General features: G+C 42.2%; 1 protein-coding gene across 8 annotated transcripts in view; it reads left to right on the top strand.

The window, feature by feature from the left end:
- Positions 1-25,201, top strand: part of REV1 (REV1 DNA directed polymerase) — a 108,970-nt gene that overhangs the window by 35,639 nt on the left and 48,130 nt on the right. For 6 of the 8 annotated variants that reach the window (XR_009447882.1, XM_059658973.1, XM_059658971.1 and 3 more), the window contains one exon: positions 19,398-19,566. Coding sequence is in view for 5 of the 8 variants with exons in the window: in XM_059658973.1 (XP_059514956.1) it covers positions 19,398-19,566 (169 nt within the window). In the remaining 3 variants the exon portion in view is untranslated. Of the gene's footprint in view, positions 1-19,397; positions 19,567-25,201 lie in introns of those variants that run through there. The other 2 variants (XM_059658978.1, XM_059658977.1) reach the window with 2 other exon arrangements.

Here is a 25,201-nt window from a genome sequence, read left to right as displayed (position 1 = left end):
ATAATTAAAAATTATTTTGCGCCCTGCCAGTGTGGGTCAGTGGTTGAGCATTGACCTATGAACCAGGTGGTCATGGTTCAGATTCCGGTCAGGGCACATGCTTGAATTGTGGGCTTTGCAGTAAAACTTGAAATCTGGTATTGGGATTCCTCCAACTTTGTTTTTCTTGGGCTCCATTTCTATACATTTTCATTTCAAGAATGTTATGTAAATAAATCTTTTGGGATTGGCTTTTTTTACAGAGCATAATACTCTGAAGAGTTATCCAAGTCATTATTGTATCAGTAGGTTTTTCTTTTTTTCTTTTAAAATAAATCTTTATTCAGATTATTACAGTTGTTCCTCTTTTCCCCCCCATAGCTCCCTTCCACCCAGTTCCCACCCCACCCTCTGCCCTTACTGCTCTCACTGTCCTCATCCATAGGTGTATGATTTTTGTCCAGTCTCTTCCTGCACCCCCCACACCCCTTTCCCCCCAAGGATTGTCGGTCCACTCCCTTTCTGTGCCCCTGATTCTATTATATTCACCAGTTTACTATGTTCATCAGATTTTTTATTCACTTGATTTTTAGATTCACTTGTTGATAGATATGTATTTGTTGTTCATAATTTTTATCTTTACCTTTTTCTTCTTCTTCCACTTCTTAAAGAATACCTTTCAGCATTTCATATAATACTGGTTTGGTGATGATGAACTCCTTTAGCTTTTTCTTATCTGTGAAGCTCTTTATCTGACCTTCAATTCTGAATGATAGCTTTGCTGGATAAAGTAATCTTGGTTGTAGGTTCTTGCTATTCATCACTTTGAATGTTTCTTGCCACTCCCTTCTGGCCTGCAAAGTTTCTGTTGAGAAATCAGCTGACAGTCTTATGGGTACTCCCTTGTAGGTAACTGTCTTTCTCTTGCTGCTTTTAAGATTCTCTCTTTGTCTTTTGCTCTTAGCATTTTAATTATGATGTGTCTTGGTGTGGTCCTCTTTGGATTCCTTTTCTTTGGGGTTCTCTGCGCTTCCTGGACTTGTAAGTCTATTTCTTTCACCAGGTAGGGGAAGTTTTCTGTCATTTCTTCAAATAGGTTTTCAATATCTTGCTCTCTCTCTTCTTCTGGCACCCCTATAATTCGGATGTTGGTTCGCTTGAAGTTGTCCCAGAGGCTCCTTACATTATCTTCATATTTTTGGATTCTTTTCTTTCTGCTTTTCTGGTTGAGTATTTTTTGCTTCTTCGTATTAAAATCTTTGACTTGATTCATGGGATCCTCTAGTCTGCTGTTGGATCTCTGTATATTATTCTTAATTTCAATCAGTGTATGCTTAATTTCTAGTTGGTCTTTTTTCATATCCTCCAGGGTCTCACTAAATTTATCGGCGGTTTCTAGAAAATTCTTGAAAAACCTTATAACCGTGGTTTTGAACTCTATATCCATTAGTTTGCTTTCCTTCATTTCTGTCATTTGTGACCTGTTTCTTTGCCTCCGCATTTTGGCTGCTTCCCTGTGTTGATAGAGTGGCTTTTTGTGCTAGGTGTCCTATAGGGCCCAGTGGCTCAGCCTCCCCAATTACCTTAGGTCGACGCTCTTGGTGTACCCCTTTGTGGGCTTTGTGCATAGTCTTGTTGTAGTTAAGCCTTGATTGTTGTTGGTATCCCTGGGAGGAATTGACCTCCAGGCCAATTTTCTGTGAGAATCAGCTTTGTCTACGGTGGGAGAACTTTTGTGCAAGTTCTCCCTTCTGGGGCAAGACTTGCTTCAGTGGGGCTTTGGTGCTCACTGAGTCTGCCCCCTGAGTGTGTCCCTTATGGATCTGAGGAGTTGTAATCTGGATGGTCCCACTCTGACCACTGGGTACACTGGCACTTGGATCTCTAAGGAGGTTCTATTAGCCTCTGCTTGAGGCTACCCAGCAGGAGTAGAGAGAGATCTGCAGATTCCTCTTCTTTGTTTGGGGTTTGGAGGTGCCCAGATGAGGCCCAGCTGTGAAGCAGTGCAAGCTGCTGTGGGGCCTTGGGCCTTCTTTTGGATGTTCTGGGTCTTTCTGACCTAGCTGCAGTTTGTTAGGTAATTTTAGGTTGCAAAGGGCCAGGTCATTCATATGCAAAAGCCTCTGCGCACAGCTTGGGTGGGGCGGGGTCTCAGGGAATCAAGAGGGCGGAGCAAAGAGCTATGGCTGATCCTCAGTCCTGCCCTAAGAGGTCCTGGTTCTCAGTGTCCCACAGTAGTCACTGCAAGCACCTCTGAGAAAGCCGCCCTCGAGTTCCGAGTTCTGCCCGCTGCCAGACAGTCCAGTTTCTCCCTGTATGAGTCTGGGTCCCCAGAGACTCGCCCGGAACTGGAGTTCAGAGCCGTTAGGAGTTTGTGTCTCCCTCCGATTGAAAAAGACACCCACCTCCTCAGTTGCCAGCCCTTTCTGCATGCGCCTCCATACCTCTGCACTTTACTTCCGCACCTCCTCTGCGTCTCAGTGTGCTTTTCTTTACTTCTAGTTGTAGAATTTCCACTCAGCCAGCCTTCCTGTGTTTCTGGATGATGTCCGTTTTGTCTTTTGTATTTTTGAAGTTGTTGTGCGAGGCAGCAATTTCAGATGTTTTTAACTATGCTGCCATCTTGGTTTCCAGGTTTTTCTTTTTTATTGCTGAATTGTCTTATATCCTTTGGGTATTCCACAATTTCTTAATCATTCACCTGTTTAAGAACATCTGGGTTATATCCTGGTTTTGGCTGTGAACACTTGTGTACTTAAGAGTGCAATTGCTGGGTCATGGTGGTTGCATGTTCACTTTTTTTTTTAAGAAATTGACAAACTTTTTTTTTTTAATTAAATCTTTATTGTTCAGATTATTACATTTGTTCCTCTTTTTCCCCCCCATAACTCCCCTCCTCCCAGTTCCTGCCCCACCCTCCACCCTCACTCCCCACCCACTGTCCTCATCCATAGGTGCACGATTTTTGTCCAGTCTCTTCCTGCATCCCCCTCACTCCTTTTCCCCCCAAGAATAGTCAGTCCACTCCCTTTCTATGCCCCTGATTCTATTATGATCACCAGATTATTTATTCACTTGATTCTTAGATTCACTTGTTGATAGATGCATATTTGTTGTTCATAATTTGTATCTTTACCTTTTTCTTCTTCTTCCTCTTCTTAAAGGATACCTTTCAGCATTTCATATAATACTGGTTTGGTGGTGATGAACTCCTTTAGCTTTTCCTTATCTGTGAAGCTCTTTATCTGACCTTCAATTCTGAATGATAGCTTTGCTGGATAAAGTAATCTTGGTTGTAGGTTCTTGGTATTCATCACTTTGAATATTTCTTGCCACTCCCTCCTGGCCTGCAAAGTTTCTGTTGAGAAATCAGCAGACAGTCGTATGGGTATTCCCTTGTAGGTAACTGGGTTTCTTTCTCTTGCTGCTTTTAAGATTCCCTCTTTGTCTTTTGCTCTTGGCATTTTAATTATGATGTGTCTTGGTGTGGTCCTCTTTGGATTCCTTTTGTTTGGGGTTCTCTGCACTTCCTGGACCAGTAAGTCTATTTCTCTCACCAGGTGGGGGAAGTTTTCTGTCATTATTTCTTCAAATAGGTTTTCAATATCTTGCTCTCTCTCATCTTCTGGCACCCCTATAATTCAGATGTTGGTACGCTTGAAGCTGTCCCAGAGGCTCCTTATATTATCTTTGTATTTTCGGATTCTTTTTTCATTTTGCTTTTCCGGTTGGGTGTTTTTTGCTTCTTCGCATTTCAAATCTTTGACTTGATTCTTGCGCTCCTCTGGTCTGCTGTTGGGTGTCTGTATAATATTCTTTATTTCAATCAGTGTATGCTTAATTTCTAGTTGGTTCTTTATCACAACATCGAGGGTCTCATTAGATTTCTTGAGGATCTCACTACATTTATCGGCGGTCTCACCAGTCTTTTCGAGGGCCTTACTAAGTTTATCGGCAGCTTCTAGACAGTTCTTGAGAGACCTTAAAAGTGTGGTTTTGAGCTCTATATCTTCCATTTCTGACATTTGCGTCCTGTTTCTTTGTCTCCGCATTTTTTTATCTTTTCTTGGTGCACCCCCTAGTGGTCTTTGTGGGCAGTCTTGTTGTAGTTAAGCCTTGATTGTCGGCAATACCAGGGGTGATTTGACCTCCAGGCTAACTGGCTGTAAGAGTCAGCCGTGTCTGCAATGGGAGAGCTTCTGTGCTGGATCTCTAGGGCAGTGCTAATCTAGCCTTTGCCTGAAGCTATCTGGCAAATGGCTCTGCGCAGGGCTTGGGCGGGGCGGGTCCCTGGGGATCTACAAGGCGGGCGGAACAAGCAGTTATGGCTGCTCTCAGTCCCCTCCGCAGAGGCTCTGCCTCTCAGAGTTCCAGCATCCGCTGCAAACCTCGGAGAGAAAGCTGCCTTCGAGTTCCGACCGAAGCCACACAGTCCCGCTTCTCCTGTTTGAGTCTGGGTCCCTAAAGACTCGCCCGGATCTGGAGCTCAGAGTCTGAAACTCCCTCCCGATTGAAAACAACAACTGCGCCCTCCGCCGCCAGCCGGCTCCGCGCGCGCACTCCACACCTGAGTATTTCACTTCAGCACTGTGCCTCCTCTGAGTCTGGGTAGGATATTCTCTTTCCTCCTAGTTGTAGAATTTCCCCTCAGCCAGCCTTCCTGTGGTTCTGGATGATGTCCGTTCTGTCCTTTAGTTATATCTCTGAAGTGGTTGTTCGAGGCAGCAATCTCCGGCGTTAACCTATGCCGCCATCTTGGTTTCTCCCGACAAACTTTCTTAAGTGGCTATACTATTTTATATTCCCATTAGCAATTTGAGTGATCCAGTTTCTGTGCATCCACAGTGTTTGTGTATTGTATTTCAAACATTGTAGTGGTCATTTCTCATTGTGGTTTTCTTTTGTATAACAACTTGAGGCCTACTGGGGTGGAGGGTCCCTCAGCCCGGCCTGCACCCTCCCACAGTCTGGGACTCTCTCAGCCCAGGTCTCCTCGCTCCTTACTGCCTGCCTGCAGCAGAGGCGGAAGAAGCTCCTGCCACCGCGCTGCACTCGCCAGCTGTAAGCCCAGCTTCTGGCTGAGCAGCGCTCTCCCTGTGGGAGTGCACTGACCACTAGGGGGCAGCTCCTGCATTGAGTGTCTGCTCCCTGGTGGTCAGTGCGTATCATAGTGACAGCATTCCGCAGGTCCTTCTGCCATTCGGTTGAATTGCATATTAGGGTTTTATTATATAGGATAGGATTGCTATGCATCCTCAATACAGCTAAGTAGTAGTATCTCATTGCAGTTTTAATTTGTATTTGCCTGCTGGCTAGTGTTGTTTATTTGCCATCTTTATATCCTCTTCAGTAAAATGTCTATACATGTCTTTTGCCTATTTTCTTATTGGATTGTTTGTTTCTTTACTTTTGAGCTTTATAAGTTCTTTATGTAGTTTAGGTACTACTTCTTTGTCAGATATGTGGTTCTCAAATATTTTCTTCCAGTCTGTAGTTTGTCTTTCAGCCTCTTCATGTGGTCTTTTGCAGAACAAAGTTTTTCATTGATTAGGTCCGGTTTGTCAATCTTTCCTTATATTAGAGTGTGCTTTCAGGTTAGAAGTCTACTTAGCACTAGATTAAAAAAAAATTTTTTTTTTCTAAAAATTTGATAGTTTTATGTTTTACATTTAAGTTTATGATCCATTTTTTTTTTTTTTTTTAAGCCTTGCCGAAACAAGGCCACCAAAAATTTTGGTTGCCTCCCAAAAAAAAAAATTGGGAGAGAGAGAGATATGATCCATTTTGAGTTAACTTTTTGTGTGCATGGCCTATGGATATCCAGTTGCTATAGCACCATTTGTTGAAAAAACTGTGCTTCTTCCATTGAATTACTTTTTCACTTTTGTCAGAAATCAGTGGGGCATATTTGGGTGGGTCTCTTGCTAGGTTCTCTGTTTTATTCCATTGACGTATGTCTGTCTATCTCTTCACCAATATCATGTGGTCTTGACTCATCGTATCTACATAGTAAGCCTAAATATCAGGTAGAGTGATTATTTCCATTTTATTCTTTGTCAAGATTATATTAGCTATTCTAGAGCCTGTGCCTTCCCATATAAATTTTTGAATAAGCTTGTCTTTGTCTATAGAATAAATACCTAGCTGGGATTTTGATAGGAATTACTTTTACCTATAGATCAATTTAGGGAGAATTGACATCTTTATAATGTTGAGTTTTTCAGTCTATGGATCTTCCGTCTCATTTTACTCTACTGTAGTTGATTGAACAAATACATTTTGTATGCTGCTTATGTGTTAGGAACTGTGTTTGAACCAAGATGGTGGTTCATGGAAAATGTGGATTTTGTGATGAATAAGTAATCTCTGGGAGTTAGACATGAAGAGAGGAAATGGGTGGGTGGCAATACAGAAGAGTGGTAATTGCCTTCAAGAGTTAGAATGGCCCTAACCGGATTGGCTCAGTGGATAGAGCGTCAGCCTGCAGACTGAGAGGTCCAGATTCGATTCTGGTCAGGGGCATGTACCTTGGTTGCAGGCACATCCCCAGTAGGAGATGTGCAGGAGGCAGCTGATCGATGTTTCTCTCTCATCGATGTTTCTAACTCTCTATCCCTCTCCCTTCCTCTTTGTAAAAAAATCAATAATATATATATATATATATATTTTAAAAAAGAGTTAGAATGCATCCTTTAAAGAGGAATTGACTTTTTTACTTGGGTCTTGGATAAATAAGTGTTTTCTAATGAAAATGGCTAAAGACATTCTTGTCCTAATTCTAACCTACATTTTCACCTTTACATTCTTTAATTTTGATCAACATGCTGGTTGATCTCTTCCTCCCCACTCTCCCCTGACTTTCCTCTGAGGTTCAACAGTCTGTTCATGCTTCTGTGACTCTGGGTCTATTTTTGATCATCAGTTTATTTGGTTCATTAGATTCTACATATGAGTGAGATCATGTGATACTTATCTTTCTCTGACGGGCTTATTTTGCTCAGCATAATGCTCTCCAGGTCCATCCATGCTGTTATAAATGGTAAGAGTTCTTTCTTATTGCTGCATAGTCCATTGTGTAAATGTACCATAGATTTTTTATCTACTCATCTACTGATGGGCACTTATGCTGTTCCAAGTCTTAGCTATTGTAAATTGTGCTGCTATGAACATAGGGGTGCATATATTCTTTCTGATGAGTGTTTCAGGTTTCTTAGGATTTATTCCTAGAAGTGGGATCAGTGGGTCAAATGGGAGTTCCATTTTTAATTTTTTGAGGAAACTTCATACTGTTCCACAGTGGCTGTACCAGTCTGCATTCCCACCAGCAGTGCATGAGGGTTCCCTTTTCTCTACAACCACGCCAATACTTGTTTTTTGTTGATTTGTTGATGATAGCCATTTTGACAGGTGTGAAATTATATCTCGTTTTAATTTACATTTCTTGGATGATTAGTGACTTTGAGCATTTTTTCATATGTTTCTTTGCTTTCTGTATTCCACTTTGAGAAGTGTCTGTTTAGGTCCTTTGCCCATTTTTTAATTGGATTATTTGTTTAATTTTGTTAGGTTGTATGAGTTCCCTATATATTTTGGAGATTTAACCCCTTGTCAGATGTTTCATTGCCAAATATGTTCTCCGATGTAGTGGACTCTCGTTATTTTGATGATGGTTTCTTTTGCTGTGCAGAAGCTTTTTATTTTCATGTAATTCCATTTGTTTATTTTCTCCTTCATTTTCATTGTCATAGGAAATGTATCCATAAACATATCACTATGAAGGATGTCTGAGATTTTTGCTGCCTATAGTTTCTTCTACGTCTTTTATGGTTTCACGACTTACATTTAAGTCTTTTATCCATTTTGAGTTTATTCTTCTGTATGGTGTAAGTTGGTGGTCTAGTTTCATATTTTTGTATGTATCTACCCAATTTTCCCAACACCATTTATTGAAGAAACTGTCTGTGCTCCAATGTATGCTTTTGCCTCCTCTGTCAAATATTAATTGAGCATAAAGGCTTAGGTCGATTTCTAGGTTCTTTGTTCTGTTCCATTGATCTGTATGCCTATTCTTGTGCTAATACCAGGCTTTTTTTGATACCTGGTATTGTGATTCCTCCAACTTTGTTCTTCTTTCTCAAGATTGCTGCAGCTATTCGGGGTCTTTTTTGGTCCCATATAAAGTTTTGGAGTCTTCTAGGTCTGTGAGATAAGCCTTTTGTATTTTAATAGGGATTGCATTGAATCTAGATTGCTTTGGATAATCGGGACATTTTAATGTTGTTGATTTTACTAATCCATGAACAGGGTATATTCTTCCATTTGTTTATATATATTCCTATTTTTTTTAATGTACTGTGTGAATATTTCTCTCTTTTCCGTGTCCAGCGCAGCTAGAGAGTGGTCCAGTTCCTGAGTAGGGGCTTCTGGGGATTGAGAAAACGAAAGAGACAGACACAGAGATGGAAGGAAAAAGCTGGGGCTTGATGAGACCACTGTCCTCTGATGGAGAGACAGGGACCCAGAGCCAATACAGCGTGTTTATTTATACAGCAAAAACCAGGAAGTTTTACTAAAGGTCAAGACAAAGGAGATTATGCATATTCTTGGGTGGGCCTGAGTCATATTCTTTCCTGGTGGTTGGCTGGATTTAAATAGCAAAACCCACCCCCTGGCACCTGGGCTGAAGGTCAGGCTGACAACAGTCCTGCCTCTGGCCAAGAGGGGTTCCAGGATGGCACTGGATTCAGCTGACAGTATTTAAAGAAATGCTCCTGTGCCTTCCCAGGCGCTCTCTACAGCACTGTGGTTTTCAAAGTACAAGTCTTTTACCTCCTTGGTTAAGTTTAATCCTAAGTATCTTAAATTTTTGTTGTTGTTACAATGGTAAATGGGATTTTTTTTTAGTTTCTCTTTGTGAGAGTTCACTATTAGTATATAAAAGTGCTATGGATTTTTGGGCGTTAATTTTGTATCCTACATTTCCAAATTTACTTATTAATTCTAGTAGTTTTTTGAGGGAGTCTTTAGGGTTTCCTGTGTATAGTATACTATCATGCCATCTGCAAATAATGAGAGTTTTACTTCTTCCTTTCTAATTGGATGCCTTTTATTTCTTCTTATCTGCTCCCTATGGCCAAGACTTCCAGACCTATGTTGAACAAGAGTGAAAGAGGGCATCCCTGTCTTGTTAGTATTCTTAGGGGAAATGGTTTTAGTTTTTGCCCATTGAGTATGATGTTGGCTGTAGGATTTTCATATATGACCTTTCTTATGTTGAGGTATATTTCCCCTCTAGTCCCACTTTGCTGAGAGTTTTTATCAAAAAAGGGTGTTGGATTTTGTCGAATGCTTTTTGTACACTGATTAATATGATCGTGTGATTTTTGTCTTGCATCTGTTTATGTGCTGTTTCACATTTATTGATTTGAGGATATTGTATTAACCTTGCATCCCCTGAATAAATCTCACTTGGTAATGATGTATGATCTTATTAATGTATTGCTGGATCTGACTTGCTAAAATTTTGTTGAGGATCTTAGCATCTATGTTCATCAGGTATATTGGCCTGTAATTCTCTTTCTTTGCCATGTCTTTATCTGTTTTTGGAATTAGGGTAGTGCTAGCCTCATAGAAAGAGTTTGGAAGTGTTACTGCCTCTTGAATTTTTTGGAATGGTTTGAGGAGTAGAGCTGTTAGTTCTTCTTTGAGAATTTGGTAAAACTCCCCTGTAAATCCCTCTGGACCAGGGCTTTTGTTTGCTTGGAGTTTTAAACTACTGCTTCAATTTCATCAGTAGTTATCAGCCTATTCAGATTTTTTTATTCTTTCTAATTCATTTTTGGGAGATTTTATTTTCTAGGAATAAGTTCGTTTCGTTTAGGTTGTTTATTTTGTTGGAATAGAGTTGTTCGAAGTATTTTCTTTTTATAATCCTTTTTATTTCTAGGATTGGGGTCCGTTGTTAACTTCACCTCTTTCATTTCTGGTTTTGTTTATTTGGGTCCTCCCTCTTTGCTTCTTGGTGAGCCTGGCTAGAGGTTCATCAATCTTGTTTATCTTTTCAAAGAATCAGTTCTTGGTTATATTGATCATTTGTATTATTCTTTTTGGTCTCTATGTCATTTGTTTCTGCTCTGACCTTTATTATTTCCTTCCACTTCCTCTAGGTTTTTCTTTGTACTCTCTTTATAATATTTTTTAAGTTGTAGGGTTAATTACCAATGTTTCTTTTTTTTAATTTTTATTTTTTATTTTTTTAAAATGTTTTATTGATTTTTTACAGAGAGAAAGGGAGAGGGATAGAGAGTTAGAAACATCGATCAGCTGCTTCCTGCACACTCCCTACTGGGGATGTGCCCACAACCAAGGTACATGCCCTTGACCGGAATCGAACCTGTGACCCTTGAGTCCACAGGCCGACGCTCTATCCACTGAGACAAACTGGTTAGGGCTACCAATGTTTCTTGTTTGTTGTTTTTGAAGTAGGCCTGTAGTGCTATGAACTTCCCTCTCAGGACTGCTTTCACCGTGTCCCATAGATTTTGGATTGTTGTGTTTTCATTGTCATTTGTTTCCAGGATGTTTTTTATTTCTTCTTTGATCTCTTTGGTAACTCAATCATTGTTGTTTGTTTTGTTTTGTATTTTGTTTTTAATACATTTTTATTGATTTTAGAGAGGAAGGGAGAGGGATAGAGAGAGATAGAATCAGTGATGAGAAAGAATCATTGATCGGCTGCCTCCTGTACGCCCCCTAATGGGGATCAAGCCTGGAACCCAGGCATGTACCCTTGGCCAGAATAGAACCTGGGGCCCTTCAGTCCGCAGGCCAATGCTCTATCCACTGAGCCAAACTGGCTAGGGTCCAATCATTGTTTAATAGCATGCTATTTAGCTTCCAAGTGTTTGATTGTTTTTCATTGATTCATTCCATTGTGGTCTGAGAAGATGCTTCATGTCATTTCAGTTTCTTGAATTTGAAGAGACTTAGCTTGTGTTATAACATGTAGTCTGTCTTTGATGTGAAAGCGGTCTTCATGTGGCTCTTTGGTGTGATGCAATGGCCTTTGCTGTGCTACAATTTCACTTGCAGAGCTTTAGGCCTAAAGTGTGGCCCTGTGTTTGATATGTGCCTTTTACTTTTACTATGCTTAATTATCTCTTACTTACTGTAGTTTGTTTCAGGTAATCCTGAAATTTTATGGAATCCAGAATCTCAAAGAATGTTCTATGAAATTCACAGTAGGAGTATTGTGGAATATAATCTTAAACTGGATTGAGAAGATACTTAGTATCTTTTTAATAGTTGCAAATGTTAATAGTTCTAATGTGTGTGAATCAGGATTTTGTCAGTACTATGCTGAAATGCAAAATGGCAATGAGTATATGTTACTAATTGAACTGTCATAATAAACTTTATTTGCTTGGTATTTTGGGGGACTTATTGTAAGAGTTCATTTGAAATAAGGATCCTGCTCTTTAAAAACATTGAAAATCCTTGGTTTAAATGTCTCTCTCCATCTGTCTTCTTCATTAAGGCAGAGCAGTTTCTTAATTTGTTTCCTTTGGTGTTTTGTACATGACTGAACATTAGTAAATGCTTATTAGCCAGCATGACTTGGCTTGAGCTCTATAGAGGATTAATCCTGGTGTAATTTTACTGTGCTTCTCTAATGAAGTTGGTCAGGGTCTGGCATATATTTAATCATAAATGGAATCAAATACTTGAGGTGCATAGTGTGACCTACATGAAGTGGAGCAAAACTGTCTCTACTTTCCATACTTGTGCGTCATTTGAGGTAGCTGCTTTGAGGGAAGAGAGGAAGTAGAGCCCTAGCTGGTTTGGTTCTGTGTATAGAGTGTCAGCCTGCGGACTGAAGGGTCTCTGGGTTTGATTCCGGTCAAAGGCACATGCCTGGGTTGCGGGCTTGATCCCCAGTAGGGGGCATGCAAGAGGCAGCCAATCAGTGATTCTTTCTCATCTCTGATGTTTCTATCTCTCTCACCCCCTCCCTTCCTCTCTGAAATCAATAAAAATATATTAAAAAGAAAAGAAAAGAGGAGTCATTGTGGAAAACAGTATGGCGTTTTCTCAAAAAGTTAAAAATGGAACTGCCATTTGACCCAATAATACCACTTCTAGGAATATATCCCAAGAAAACAGAAACACCAATCAGGGTATATGCACCCCTATGTTCATAGCAGCACAATTTACAATAGCTACGATTTGGAAACAGCCTAAATGCCCATCAGCAGATGATTGGATTAGAAAACTGTGGTACATGTACACAATGGAATACTGCACTGCTATAAAAAAGAAGGAATTCTTTCTTACCATTTGCAGCAGCATGGATGGAACTGGAAAGCATTATGTTACATGAAATAAGCCAGGCAGTAAAAGAAAAATACCACATGAACTCATTTATGGAGAATAAAGAACATTATAAACTGATGAACAAAAAGATACAGAGACAGAGTAGCATCGAACAGACTGTCAAAGTACAGCGGGAAGGCCGGGGAGGGTTGGGGCGGGGGTAAGAGATCAACGGAAGGACTTGTATGCATGCATATAAGCATAAGCAATGGACACAAGACCCTGGGGAGGTGGGGTGAGGGCATGTGCTGTGGGGTAGGGGAGGCCGGGGGAAGGTCAATGGGGGAAAAAAAAAGGAGACATATGTACCACTATTTGTAATACTTTAAACAATAAAATAAAACTTAAAAAAAAAAAAAAGAGCAGGTAAAGCTAAATATAATCCTATTTAATAAAGACAGAATATGCAAATTGACCATCACACCCTCACAAATATGGCGGCGCCCATAGCCACAAGATGGCAGCGCCCAGTCCCCTCAACCCTGCTGGAGTCCCCCAGTCTTTTCAGCCTGCCCTGTGGGGTTGGGGGGGAGGCGGCTGAAGTCCCCCAAACCCTTCAGCCAAACTGATTACTATGGCAAGTGGACCGAGAAGGTTTTCAGCAAGTGTGAGAAGCAAGCCTTGGCGGGATCGAGGGAGAGCCGGCAGGCTCAGGGCTGCTGCTGCCCAGGGAGGCCTCGGAGTTCAGTTCTGAAACCGCAGGGACCTGATCCAAGCGCGGGCTGGGGAGGAAGTGCCGCTGCTGCCAACCCCACACCAGGTCCCTGGTTAAGGAAGCAGGTCCAAGTTGCAGCCATGGGGCCTGGCGGGGCTTTCTCACCCCGGACCATCATGGCTGAACTCTGCCGGGGGTGTCGAGCATGTACAGAAGGAAGGGTGGGCATCAGGAGAAGGACTTGTAGGTGAGATTATGGACTGAAAAAAAAATTATTTAAAGTGGAGAGCAGCCCTGAAGTTCCTACCATCTTCCTGCTCTGGAATAAGAGATAATAATACTAGTAATCTGTATATATAAAAGCTTAAGTGACCGTTACCACTGAATGACCAGAATGACCGGTCGACCAGTCACTATGACATGCACTGATCACCAGGGGGCAGACGCTCAATGCAGAACTGCCCTCTGGTGGTCAGTGTGCTCCCACAGCCAAACTCCTGCAGCCCCTACCCTACCCCCCACCCCTCCAACCGGCCAACGTCTTGGGGTCCATCCCCCTGGCTGGCCGCCCCCCTGATAGGCCTCAATCGCTGCAAATTCGTGCACCGGGCCTCTAGTTAATCTATCCTATCTAATAAAGAGGTAATAGGAAAATTGATCATCACTCCAACACACAAGATGGCTGCCCCCTGTGGTCAAAATGGCTGCCCCCATGTGGACACAAGATGGCCGTCAGGGGAGGGCAGTTGTGGGCAATCAGGCCAGAAGGGGAGGGCAGTTGGGAGGGACCAGGCGAGCAGGGGAGGGCAGTTAGGGGAAATTGGACTGGCAGGGGAGCAGTTAGACGTCGATGAGGCTGGCAGGGGAGCGGTTAGGGGCTGATCAGGCTGGCAGGCATGTGAGCGGTTGGGAGCCAGCAGTCCTGGATTGTGAGAGGGATGTCCAACTGCTCATCCCTAAATGGGCAGTTAGCCATCCCTCAAGGGGTCCCAGATTGGAGAGGGTGCAGGCTGGGCTGAGGGACACATCCCCACTCCGCCCCAGTTCACGAATTTCATGCACCGGGCCTTTAGTGTATATATATATAAAGAGCCAGGGTCCATCACACCCAAAACGACCGAAGGCTTGGCCTAATGCCCAGGCTGCACCCACAGCAGGCTCTGGTGGGTGGGGACTTGTGGCAGCCGGGCGGGGGCCGGGGGAGGCGGGGCCGGCACTCACACTCACAACCAAATACACACAGACACACAGTGCTCACCAGCTCACAGCCTTTTCTCCCTTTCTTTCCCTCCCTCCCAGTTTGCTCTCCGAGCCTCTCTGAGAATGAGGCCCTTAGACAGGCAGAGGGTGGAGCTGGCCCACTGGCCCCATCCCCTCCCAGCAGGAAAAGAGGAAGAGGGAGGCAGGGAGGCCTGGAGGACTGTTGAGAAAAACAAAGGCAGAGACTGGGAGATACTGGGATGGAGAGATGGAAACAAAATAGCAATATTAAAATATTTCCTCTAATTCCTTTTTAATGTCCATGGATTTCGTGCATCGGGCCACTAGTAATAATAATAATAATAATAATAATACTGGTGATAGCTGACATGCTGTTCTTACTATGTGTATGGCCTTTTTTTAGCAATTTATAATTTTTGGCTCTTTTAGATCCCACAACAGCTGTTTCTATCCCCAGTTTACATATGAGGAAACCGGGGCCTAGGAAGTTAAGTAACTTGCCTGAGGTCCATAGCTAGGATTTTAATTCAGTCAGTCTCACTTTGGAGTCTGCTGTCTGGCCTAATTTTTAACCCTTTGAGTGCCAACCAATATCCTAGGAACTATTCTAAAATTGCCAAGGCATTTTTGCTGATTTTACAGCAGTTTAGGAAAATTATGAATCACAAGTAAATGAAGTTACATATTCCAAAAACTTAAGGAAACCTTTACTACATTTGTTTTCATCTTTGACATACATTGTTTGCTGATTGTATTATAAAATACTAGTAGAAAAAAAAATTTGAACAAAATATATAATGTTAAAATAGAGGGACACCCTTCTACAATATCTTCCACAAAATCGTCATCTTCACAGCAAGAATTGACATATTTAGCAATATCATCATCACTAATAAAAGCAGACTTAGAACTGGACGCCATTTCAAAGCTTTAGGGCTACAAAATCTGAGTAAACTTCATAAAATCGTAGTTCCTGTAAAAAATTAGGCAGATAAATGCCTGTGGTCAATTTTAGAACTACAAACATTTGGCATCATAAGTAATCTGTACTTAGGTGCCATTTGTCAATAAAGAGTGAACTACTAGCATCTAATAGTGACACTGCAGGAGGAGCCTGATAGCGTTCCCGGCACTTTTGGTGGAAAGACAGGAGGAGCGCGATCGCACTCCCTGGCACTCTAGGGGTTAAGAGACTGAGTAAATATTTCAGGGGAGAGTCTGTGAAACATTGTGGATCTCAGTGAATTCAATAGATACTTACTGAGCACCTGCTTTGTGCCAGATACATGGAAGTAAGACAGACAAGGTTCCTGTCCTCAAGGAGCATATGTTCTGGGGTGAAATCTGACAATAAGTAAATGAATAGACAAGGTAATTTTAAATTATCAGTACTATGAAGAAAAGTAACTGGTGTAGTAGATTAAGGGATAGGGTCCCTTGAGTATGTCACACAACTTTAAAAAAAAAATTTTTTTATTTCAGGGAGGAAAGGAGAGGGAAAGAGATAGAAACATTAATGATGAGAGAAAATCATTGATCCAGCTACCTTCTGCACATCGAGCCCGCAACCTGGGCATGTGCCCTGACTGGGAATTGAACTGTGACTTTGTGGTTCAGAGGTCAACTCTCAATCACTGAGCCACACCGGCCTGGCCGTCACACAACTTTTAGTGTCATATAGATTTCATACTGTTCAATACTATCTCATAAACATTTTTCTCTAATTAACACACATCTGCTGAATTAAAGAAGGGTGTTAAATTTATTATGCAAATGTTTAGAGCTATTATTTATATTCTTTTGAACTTATAATTTGGGAGTATGTTTGGTTGCTGAAGAAATAGAGTCAAAGAGAAATACTATTTTAAAAGTTTGAAAAAACAATGATAATGAGGTTGGCCATCAGCTGCATATCAGGCTGTTTGGGTTGATGGAGTGGTTCCTGGCTGCTGTCCATTGTGCGCTATGCGTAGTTCCAGTTTTCTTTGCAAGTTCGAGCCACCATTTGTCAGCATATGTATTGTCTTCTTCCACCATATTTTTTTAGAGTTTAGGGCGAGAGTCTCAAGGCATATACATTACTTGAAAGGAGTTCTGATGTCTTCATACTTTATAATAATAGCAGTTTTTATATTGAGTATTTCCTATGTGCCAGACTTAATTCATCATTATGGCCTTCCTTGTTTATTTTTAAAGAAAAGGGAGAAAGCTTAAAGGAGTCTGGTACTTGTCCAGAGTCACACAGTAAAGCATGTTAAAGCCAAGAGTAAGCCCAGGTCACATAGTTTATGTGCACTTACCTTTAATAGATTGGTTTCATGGTTCACTCACACTGAAGAATATTTGAGAGTCTTCAAAATTGAACTTTAATGAGCCCCCTTAACTTCATCCCATAAAAGAACAATGAAAAAAACAAGGACAATGAACTCTCCAGGTTTTCCAGTTCCAAATTAATGTAGTAATTAGATTTCAAAGAGCAACTAGTAGAGGGAAGAGTGTGTTTCAAGCATGTGTATGCAAACACAATGTGTTCTGGCAGCCCCCTGCTGTTTCTGTCATTTAATACAGTTGGTTTAGAAAAAGTATAGATTAATTTGTAAGAAGATTTTTTTACATTTCTGTGCTCTTTATTGGATTTGGTGTCTGTCCATATAATTGCATTGTATCTATCCTTGAATTTGGTATTAATAAAGTGAGCCAAATTCTTTGATCTTAGGGAAAAAAACTAAGTAAACTATAAATTTCTGACTGACTAGCTACTTAATTTTCACCATTTTTCATTAAATCATTGTGATGCTCTAGCTTGGTTTTTGTGATCCCAACCCCTGAAAATCTTCGATTATGAATTTTGAACTAATTTTATTTAAACATTGTTCTCATTTATTTTTCTAGTGCATTGTCCAATTTGGTAGCCTTTAGCCACATGTTTTAAACACTTGAAATAGCCCTAACCGGTTTGGCTTAATGGCTAGAGCATCGGCCTGCGGACCAAAGGGTCCCAGGTTCAATTTGGTCAAGGGCATGTACTTTGGTTGCGGGCACATCCCCAGTAGGGAGTGTGCAGGAGGCAGCTGATCGATGTTTCTCTCTCATCATTGTTTCTAACTCTCTATCCCTCTCCCTTCCTCTCTGTATAAAAAAACAATACTTGAAATGAGGTTAGTCTAAATTGAGATGTGCTGTAAATAGAAAATGTACACTTGATTCTGGAGGCTCAGTATGAAAAAAATATGAAATATCCCAATTTTTTATATTGATTACACAGTGAAGTGATAATGTTTTGGAACTATTGGGTTAAATTGAGTATTATTAAAATGATTTCATGATTTTACTGAGGGTACTAATATATATAGTTATTTATTTATTTATTTTAGAAATCTTAATATATGTGGCTTGCACTTATCAGGCAATGTCAGTATGTGTGGTCAGTAACATCAAATGAATTCTACACAGTAGAATTTTCCATGAATTAAACCTGGCATATCTGTATTTGCTTTTTTAGTTTTTAAATTTTTCTCAAGTCTAAAACTCATTTAATTAGATAGTTATAATAAAAGTCTTCATCTAACCCTGGTGGGTTTGGCTCAGTGGATAGAGTGTTCTCCTGTGGACCGAAGGGTCCCGAGTTCGATTCCGGTCAAGGGCACATGCCTGGGTTGTGGGCTCGTTCCCCGGTCGGGGGGTGTGCAGGAGGCAACTGATCGATGATTCTCTCTCATCATTTGATGTTTCTTTCTTTTTTTTTTTTTTTAATATATTTTATTGATTTTTTTTACAGAGAGGAAGGGAGAGGAATAGAGAGTTAGAAACATCGATGAGAGAGAGACATCAATCAGTTGCCTCCTGCACACTCCCTACTGGGGATGTGCCCACAACCAAGGTACATGCCCTTGACCAGAATAAAACCTGGGACCCTTGAGTCCGCAGGCCGACGCTCTATCCACTGAGCCAAACCGGTTAGGCTGATGTTTCTATCTCTCTCTCCCTCTCCTTTCCTCTCTGAAATATATATATATATATACACACACACACACACACACACACACACACACATACACACACACACATGTACATATATATACACACACACACACACATATTTAAAAAAAAAAGAAAGGTGTTCATCTAAATACTTGGACCTATATTGTTTGGGCTTATGGAAAATCTGTTGCTTGAACAACAAAGTAGATACATAAGCCTCCTGTGACTCCCCCCCACACCCCACCCCCCGCCCCGCACTCCCCTACACACCACCCCCCGGGGGACAGCTGTTGCTAGGGGAGGTGTGATTTAGAGCTTTCATTAGGATAATAGGTGAAAGAAATAGAAAAGCTATTGAAAATAATTAGTTTAATTGCTAGTATTGAATGCCCACTATAACAGACTGTAATGAGTCAGACATTTTTTTAATGGGAAAATATAAACTACATTGATTTTTGTTCTAAGATATTTTTAATAGTTGTATTGAGAATAAAATATTTTGAAACAGTTGAAAAATATGCACTGTTTCTCGGTCTGCAGTGTTTAATTTATCTTCTGTATAGGTGGACTTCTGACTATTGTATTATAGTAAGTCATCACTGAATGTAATCAATAGGTTCTGTTGACTTTCAGTGAAATGACATATAACCAGTTTTACAATGTGCTGATTGATATAAACGAAATTTCAGTTCCTATGGCATCTCATTAATGCAATAACAAAATATTGCTATTCGAGGACCTGCTATGTTCTGAAAGAGCTGTAAGATTAATTGGAATCTCTGTAAACTGATTCATAAATTACTTTATAGTTGTCAGTTTTTAAAAAAACAAAAGATACCAATATCAAGGTCATACAGCTAAATGTGATCAAAAGTTTAAAAATATTTGCTCTGTTATTATTATTTGATTCATTACGTGAGGTTCCTATTTGCTCTTCTAGGCACCTCTTAGCAGTAGATGTTTTTGTGTTGATTGACCGTCTCTAGCAACCAGGGGAAGAGGATGTGCTAAGGCAAAATAGCTTTATCACCTTCTGATTTACCTCCCAACTTTGTTTACTGGTAACACAGCCAAGGAGAAAGTGAACCAGTCATATACTCTCTGAATGGCTTGTTCTAGGGATTATTCAGCTAGGACTCTACTTTCTTATATATAAACCTCATAATATATTTTAATATTAACTCTACAGATCCTTCTGCTGAGGAATTGAGAAAGCTAATGATGTTGCATGGAGGACAGTACCATGTGTATTATTCCAGGTCCAAAACAACACACATTATTGCCACAAATCTTCCTACTGCCAAAATAAAAGAATTGAAGGGGGAAAAAGTAATTCGGCCAGAATGGATTGTGGAAAGGTAAGTGTAATTTTTAATAAGGTTTAAAAATTGGAATACATTTTATTTCTATTATAGACATTTACATTGCCCCTTAAGTGTGAAAAGTAATTAATGTCTTAAAGAACACTACTCTACTCTAACTCAGCCGTGGGCAAACTACGGCCCGCGGGCCGGATCTGGCCCATTTGAAATGAATAAAACTAAAAAAAAAAAAGATCGTACCCTTTTATGTAATGATGTTTACTTTGAATTTATATTAGTTCACACAAACACTCCATCCATGCTTTTGTTCTGGCCCTCCCGTCCAGTTTAAGAACCTATTGTGGCCCTCGAGTCAAAAAGTTTGCCCACCCCTGCTCTAACTTCACATTGATAATTCAGGTGGCCTAGGATTTGACATCCTATTAAAAGTACTACATTCATGTTCTTGGAACCTCAGCTACCAGGAATTAGGGGCAATCAGCCGGTAAGCAGCAGGAGGTGGTGGTAGGAGAAGGTTGACTAAGCAAGTTATTCACTGGCAAATATTTATGCACCTATTATGGGCTAGGGAATGTTCCCCATTTGTTTGGAATTGGTGTGCTGTAAATCAGTGATGGCTATTCATATTAACTTCTTAAGTTTAAATATGTCATTTGGAACTTTGGTAATGAGCCATGCTTAGGTGATTTATATTTTAAAACTATAATATTATATATGAGTGATTGCTAGATTTATGAAAGTTGAAAGTTAAAGGATTAAAATAATAACTTTATGTATGAATAGATTATAATCTATCTATAATAATGAAAGCGTAATAATGCTAATTAGACTGGACAGCTGAACGACCTTCTGGACGACATTCTGGATGAAGCCGGGGCTGCGAGGGCCGAGGCAAGCCACCTCGGCTGCGAGGGCTGAGGCACGAATTTCGTGCATTGGACTTCTAGTCCATATTATAAAGGCCTGTGGCCATAACGACCGGTGCAATTTCGCATGCTGGGCCTTTAGTCTATATATATAAAAGCCTAAGTGACTGTTACGACTGAATCACTGGTCAACCAGTTGCTATGATGCATACTGACCACCAGGGGGCAGACGCTCAACGAAGGAGCTTCCCCCCGTGGTCAGTGTGCTCCCACAGCCAACCTTCCACAGCCAGCCAACCTCCCCCCTTCCCTCAACCCTGTCTGAAAACCTGCGGTCCCTCCCCCAGTCTCTTCCCCCGTTCAGCATGCCCCATCCAGCAGGCCCCGGTCAGCCTGGCCCCGATTGGGACTGGACGAGATGACCCTTTTAGGCCCTGATCTCTGGCCAGGCCTAGGGACCCCACCCGTGCATGAATTTCATGCACCGGGCCTCTAGTTATTATATAAAAGAATGGTCAGATTAAATTATGGAGTTCAGTCAATTCCAAGCTTTTGAAAAAATCCTAAGCTTCACTAGTTTTGACACTTTCCATAAATTTATTCAGCAGATTGAGTTGTGCTCAATTCCTTTGTGTAGCAGATGTAGCAGCACTGATTCAGTGGGAGGCATCATAGCATAGTTGGAAAGCCTGTGCCTGGGCTCTGGAGACACACCTGGGTTCACATCAGAATGCAGGAATTGGCATGCCTGTCATCTTGTGTGACTTGGGGAAGAATTCTGCAGTCATTCTGAACTTGAGTTTCTCACTGTAAAAGAAGGCTGATACTTGCCTGCTATGGTTATGTGAGAACTAGAAATAATTTATGTAAACTAGCACAGTGCCTGGCACATTGTAAAGGCATAATATATAAGGAGAAACTGTTTTGTTTCATTTTTAATTCTAAAAACATTAGCAAGTATCTATATTATAAAAAGCCTGTGGTTGTAACACTGTAACGACCAAACAATCGGTCACCATGAAGTGCGTGGAGCATCTCTCGGTCCCTCCCCTGCGGTTCACAGGCTCCGATCACAGCAAGGCTGGCAGGCGGGTGGGTGGGCATAGCGAGGCGCGTGTGGGTGGGCAGGGCTGCACAATTTTGCGTGCTGGGCTTCTAGTTAATAAAGTCCAAAAAGTTAAAAGAGCATCTAAAAAAAAAGTGCATTTAGCCAGGCTGGCATAATCAGTGGTTGAGAATTGACCTATGAACCAGGAAGTCATCATGGAATACCCAGTCGGGGCAAATGCCCAGGTTGTGGGCTCAATTCCCAGTGTGGGGCATGCAGGAGGCAGCCGATCAATGATTCTTCCTTGTCATTGATATTTCTCTCTCCCACTGCCTTCCTCTCTGAAATCAATAAAATGTGTGTGTGTGTGTGTGTGTCTGTGTATTTTAAAGTGTATTTAGCTTCCAGAAAGCCAGGTGTACTAGTATTTTATAGATAAAGCATTTTTTAAACCTTTGAGGATTGCTGAAGGCCCATTCCTAGAACATCTCACTGGTTCTTTGTGCTGTGTTCTCATGATTTAGTCACTATCCGTTCATTATATAAGGTTAATGAACATGGCCTTTAGCTGTGTGTTTTAAAAAGGAATTATGAAGTTTTCAGTATAAGAAGTTAGGATCAGGTGTGTGTTGTTGCATACAGACATTCCAGTCCTATCCTTGTGCTAGGCTAGAATTTTGATCTAGGAATATTTAGTTTGGCTTTGGAAGGTATGGGGTAACTCCATGGACAGTAAGAGAGTGGAGGTGAAAAGGGTTCTTATCAGGTAGGAGTTGATTTGCTGAGAAAATGGTGGGGTTCATGACAGCTGTTTTCTTTATGCCTGCTCTTTCTTGCCTTGAATGCAACTAGAGGTAATAAAATAGAAAAAGTAACTGTGGCCGTTGTAAGTTTTAAAATTCACTTTTATGGATAGCATTTTAGTTTGAAGTCAAGCCTAATCATCTGCTTTTAAATGATTAAAGTGACTTTGGATAACATGATTATGTGGCCTGTTTACTTCATTTTGTTTTGTTTTTGGTAATCCTCACCCTGGCATATTTTTTCCATTGATTTTTAGAGAGAGTGGAATGTGTGGTGAGAAACAGAGAGAAACATCAATGTGTGAGAGAGAGAGAAACACATCAACTGGTTGCCTACTAAGCTTGCCCTGATTGGGCCAGGAATCGAGCCCACAACCGAGGTATGTGCCCTTGACCAGAATCAAATCCTTGCCCCCTCCATCCTCAGGCCAAAGCTCTAACCATTGAGCAACTGGCTAGGGTGTGTTTGCTTCATTTTATATATGAGAAGGCAGGGCTAATAAGGTTAACTACTTTGCCTGAGAACAGCAGGATTCAGTCCAGATTTTCTGACTCCTATTTGGGTCTGCTGTTTGCCATTTAATTAAGCTTGTTATAGGTGAACTAGAGGCCCGGTGCACAAAAATTTGTGCACTCGGAGGGAAGGGGGGGGGGCCCTCAGCCTGGCCTGTGTCCTCTCGCAGTCTGGGACCCCTCAGGAGATAACGACCTGCTGGCTTAGGCCTGCTCCCGGGTGGCAGAGGGCAGGCCCAATCCCTAGGTGCAGCCCCTGGTTGGGCTCAGAGCAGGGCCAATTGGGGAGTTGGGGCGCCGCCCCCTGTCATGCACAGAGCAGGGCGGATCGGGAGGTTGCGATGCCACCCCTAGTCATGCTCAGGGTAGGGCCGATTGGGGGGTTGGGGCACCGCCCGCCCCCTGTCACACTCAAGGCAGGGTCGATGGGGAGTTTGCGGCGCCATCCCATCACACACAGAGCAGGGCTAATCCGGGGGTTGAGGAGCTCCCCCCTGTCACGCAGAGAGTAGGGCTGATCAGGGGGTTGGGGCGCCGCCCTCTATCACCCACAGAGCAGGGCCGATCAGGGGGTTGGGATGCCAGCCCTCTCACACTCAGGGCAGGGCCGATGGGGAGGTTATGGCTCTACCCCATCACACACAGAGCAGGGCCCGTGGGGGGGGAGGGGGGCGGGGGGGGCGCCGCACCCTGTCACACACAGAGCAGGGCTGATCAGGGGGTCGGGGCGCCGCACCCTGTCACACACAGAGCCGCAAGGTGATCAGCGGTTGGGGAGCTCCCCCGTATCAGGCACAGAGCAGGGTTGATCAGGAGGTTGGGACGCCTTCCCCTGTCACGAACAGAGCTACAGGGCAATCAGGGGGTTTGGGCACTGCCCCCTGTCACGCTGATCCCGGTGCCGGGAGGCCTCTCGGCTCCGCTGATCCCGGTGCTGGGAGGCATATTACCCTTTTACTATATAGGATAGAGGCCTGGTGCATGGGTGGGGCTGACTGGTTTGCCCTGAAGGGTATTCTGGATTAGGGTGGGGGTCCCCACTGGGGTGCCTGGCCAGCCTGGGTGAGGGGATGATGGCTGTTTGCAGCTGGTCACACACCCGTCAGGGTTGGGGTCCCTACTGGGGTGCCTGGCCAGCCTGGGTGAGGGGCTGAGGGCTGTTTGCAGCTGGTCACACACCCTTCAGGGTGGGGGTCCCCACTGGGGTGCCTGGCCAGTCTGGGTGAGGGGCTGAGGGCTGTTTTCAGGCTGGCGGGTGACTGAAGCTCCCAACCGCTCCTTTTTTTCTTTTTCTTTTTTAAATTCTGGGCCAGCTTTAGCTCTGAGGCTCCAACTTTTAGGCCTCCGCTGCTGAAAGTAGGTAATCGAAACAATGTATAACTCCAGCTCTGACTCCAGCTCTGAGATCCCAGCTCGCTGAAAGCTGGTTTATGTTTCAAACTGCAGGCTCAGAGGCCGGCAAGGCAGGCGGGGAACGTTGGAATCCTCCGTCACTGAAGCAAGCAAGCCTCATGTTAGTTTCAAGCTGCTTGGCTGCCTGCCGCCATCTTGGCTGACAGTTAATTTGCATATCTTGCTGATTAGCCAATGGGAAGGGTAGCGGTCGTACGCCAATTACCATGTTTCTCTTTTATTAGATTAGATTGGCCCATGTGGAAATGGATCAGTCTTGGCACATGTCTTAATATGTAAAATAAATGTCAGTATCTATTGTATCATAGGATGGAATTCTTTCGCTTAAAGCACACTACTGTTTCCTTTTACACTCTAATCCCAATCTTGTTGATCTCTTTCCCTCCTCAGTGTTGGTGTATTTATTTTATTTATTGACTTTAGAGGGAGGGACGGGGGAGAGAGGGAGGGAGGGAAGGAAATACCGTTTTGCTGTTCCACTTATTTATGCACTAATTGGTTGTTTCTTATATCTTGTATGTGCTCTGACCGGGAATCGAACCCTCAACTTGGGTGTATCGGATGACACACTAATTAACTGAACTACCCAGCCAGGGCTACTCCTTGGTGGTGTTTTAATGATATTTTATTATACTTAAAATTTTAAACATTGTATTAGCTATTTAATGGCTGCTACATGATATTCTCTTCTATAATTAACTTTCTTGTTTTTAGTTTGGGCAGTTTAAATAGCAGCTACCACTTCTAAGTGTATGGGGTGACTACTGGGCTTTGATTAGAATTCCCTGGTTTCTGTGTCTGTATCATGAAACCTGAGTCAGTGTACATACACATGATTACAGAGCCAGGACTGCTAAAGGGCTGGAAAGTCCCTTAATGAGACGTCTGTGTGCATGAGTGTAAGATGTGAGATTATTTTACAGAAGCCTCTGCCTTGAAAATCCTACACTTGTTTACATATAGTATAAGTCAGTGATTTTCAAAATTTTGCCTGTTCCTTTTCTTCAGTTTATATTGAGATTTGAAGT

Source organism: Myotis daubentonii, chromosome 12 (genome assembly GCF_963259705.1).
Source record: "Myotis daubentonii chromosome 12, mMyoDau2.1, whole genome shotgun sequence".
Taxonomy (NCBI): Eukaryota; Metazoa; Chordata; class Mammalia; order Chiroptera; family Vespertilionidae; genus Myotis; species Myotis daubentonii.
The sequence above is the reverse complement of the archived record's forward strand: the minus strand, read 5'-3'. Positions and strand labels throughout refer to the sequence as shown.